Below are 1,595 nucleotides of genomic sequence, written 5' to 3' on the forward strand. Positions count from 1 at the left end.
TTAGACTCTATCTGTGCAATTAGTTTTATAATTACCCTATATTTAATACTCCTTTATAATTACCCTATATTTAATACTCCTAATTATTTAATACTCCTAATTAGGATCAAATAATGTGACATAGCACTAAACTTTAAATTTTATTGGGGTACGCCTAGGACAGGCACGGGTAAAACGCTTTACGCCTAAGACAGGCACGGGTAAAACTAGCGTGCAAATATAAAGATGTTGCATTGATCCAATCCAACCCAGAGGGATTTTACATCTAGAGAAAACGCCTCACTCTTTTTTTACACGGGAACGCAGAGACCACCAACGAAAGAAAGAACCCAACAAAGAAACAGCAGAGCACAGCAACCACGAGCTAGCTACAACTAAGCCGATGGATCATAGTACAAACAAACACATGGTGCTTTCGGCCGGGGAGCACGCTCTCACCGGCCACACCCACCGCGCAGACGCTCACGGGCATTTCGTCCTGTTGCCGTGCGTGGTCCAGTCCGTGTAGCACTTGCCGCAGGTCTCCTGGTTGCCGGCCGTGCCCGCCGGCACGCAGCGACAGACGCTGCAGCACTTGAGGCACGCCCGGGTGCACCGGTTCTTGCGCGAGTGCGCGCCGCACCGCACGTCGCAGGCGCCCCCGCAGTCTGCGCCCAAGAAAAATGTTGCAGGCGTTAAGCGGCGACGCCAAGCATCGTCGTGAACAGAGAGGTCTGTGCGTCGGCGGCGCGTACCTTTGGCGGGGTCGACGATCTGGTGCGGCGGAGGACCGACGGGAGGAGCCGGCGGATAGCCGCCCGGAGCAGCCTGGCCAAAAACACCCAGAGAGCGAGTTCAGAGCAGAACCAGGCGAGAGAGCAAGAACGCGCTAGTCACTTTGCACGGATGCATCCGTGAGCTCTCTGAATCAAGTGGCAGCTGCTCTATTTGGTTACCTTGATGTTGCTGTTGCTGAGCAGGAGGAGAGTTGCCACCAGGGCGACGGCCGCTGCGAGCTTGCCGGGCGCCATCGATGCCGGCCGGAGACTGGACTGGAAGAGCTTTATTGAGAGCTGTGGAGAGTCTTCCCGCTCCGTCGTTTCTTGTGTGGCGGCCTGGCGGGGCTGGTCAGTAGTGATGGTTAATAGACACGGAGTAAAGGCAAGCTGGGAGTGTGCTGGCCTGCAGCTGCTGTGGAGGTGATGATGCCGTGACGTACTGACGTGGCGCGTCAGGGTGTGTGACCACGGTCCCGGGTCAATGCGCCAGGTTGGCGCCCAGCGGAGGGCGCAGGTGGCCGGCCTGCCTCTGCGGTGCCTCTGCCTCATCCAATCGCCTTGACACGTACTACCGGCGTCAGTTAATACAGCAGGTAAATGGGCTTTGCCTTGCCGCCATCACGGGGCGCCACAACATTTGCCTTTCCCTGAGAGAGTAGAAAGACAGACGGCTCAAAATCGCCTCGTATTTATCCAACATTTGCTTGGAGACTTCGAGTGCCGGCAGGCTAACGAGGAAAGGGCAAAAGGTTCCACGCAAATGCTGTGTTTACCGTAGAAAAACGAACAACGGCGTGTTGGACCGCCAAGCTGTGAAGTGTGAACCATGGCGTTTTC

General features: G+C 55.5%; 1 protein-coding gene across 1 annotated transcript; it reads right to left on the reverse strand.

Moving 5' to 3' along the window:
• Window positions 1-207: 207 nt before the first annotated feature.
• LOC101757499 (snakin-2) lies at window positions 208-1,134 on the reverse strand. Its single transcript, XM_004975831.2, has 3 exons — window positions 936-1,134; window positions 735-807; window positions 208-647 (listed from the first exon to the last, which is right to left on the reverse strand). Exons 1-3 carry the CDS (start codon window positions 1,008-1,010, stop codon window positions 463-465), a joined length of 333 nt encoding a protein of 110 aa, XP_004975888.1. The 5' UTR covers window positions 1,011-1,134; the 3' UTR covers window positions 208-462.
• Between the last annotated feature and the right edge of the window lie 461 nt (window positions 1,135-1,595).

This window comes from Setaria italica, chromosome VII (assembly GCF_000263155.2).
Source record: "Setaria italica strain Yugu1 chromosome VII, Setaria_italica_v2.0, whole genome shotgun sequence".
NCBI lineage: Eukaryota > Viridiplantae > Streptophyta > Magnoliopsida > Poales > Poaceae > Setaria > Setaria italica.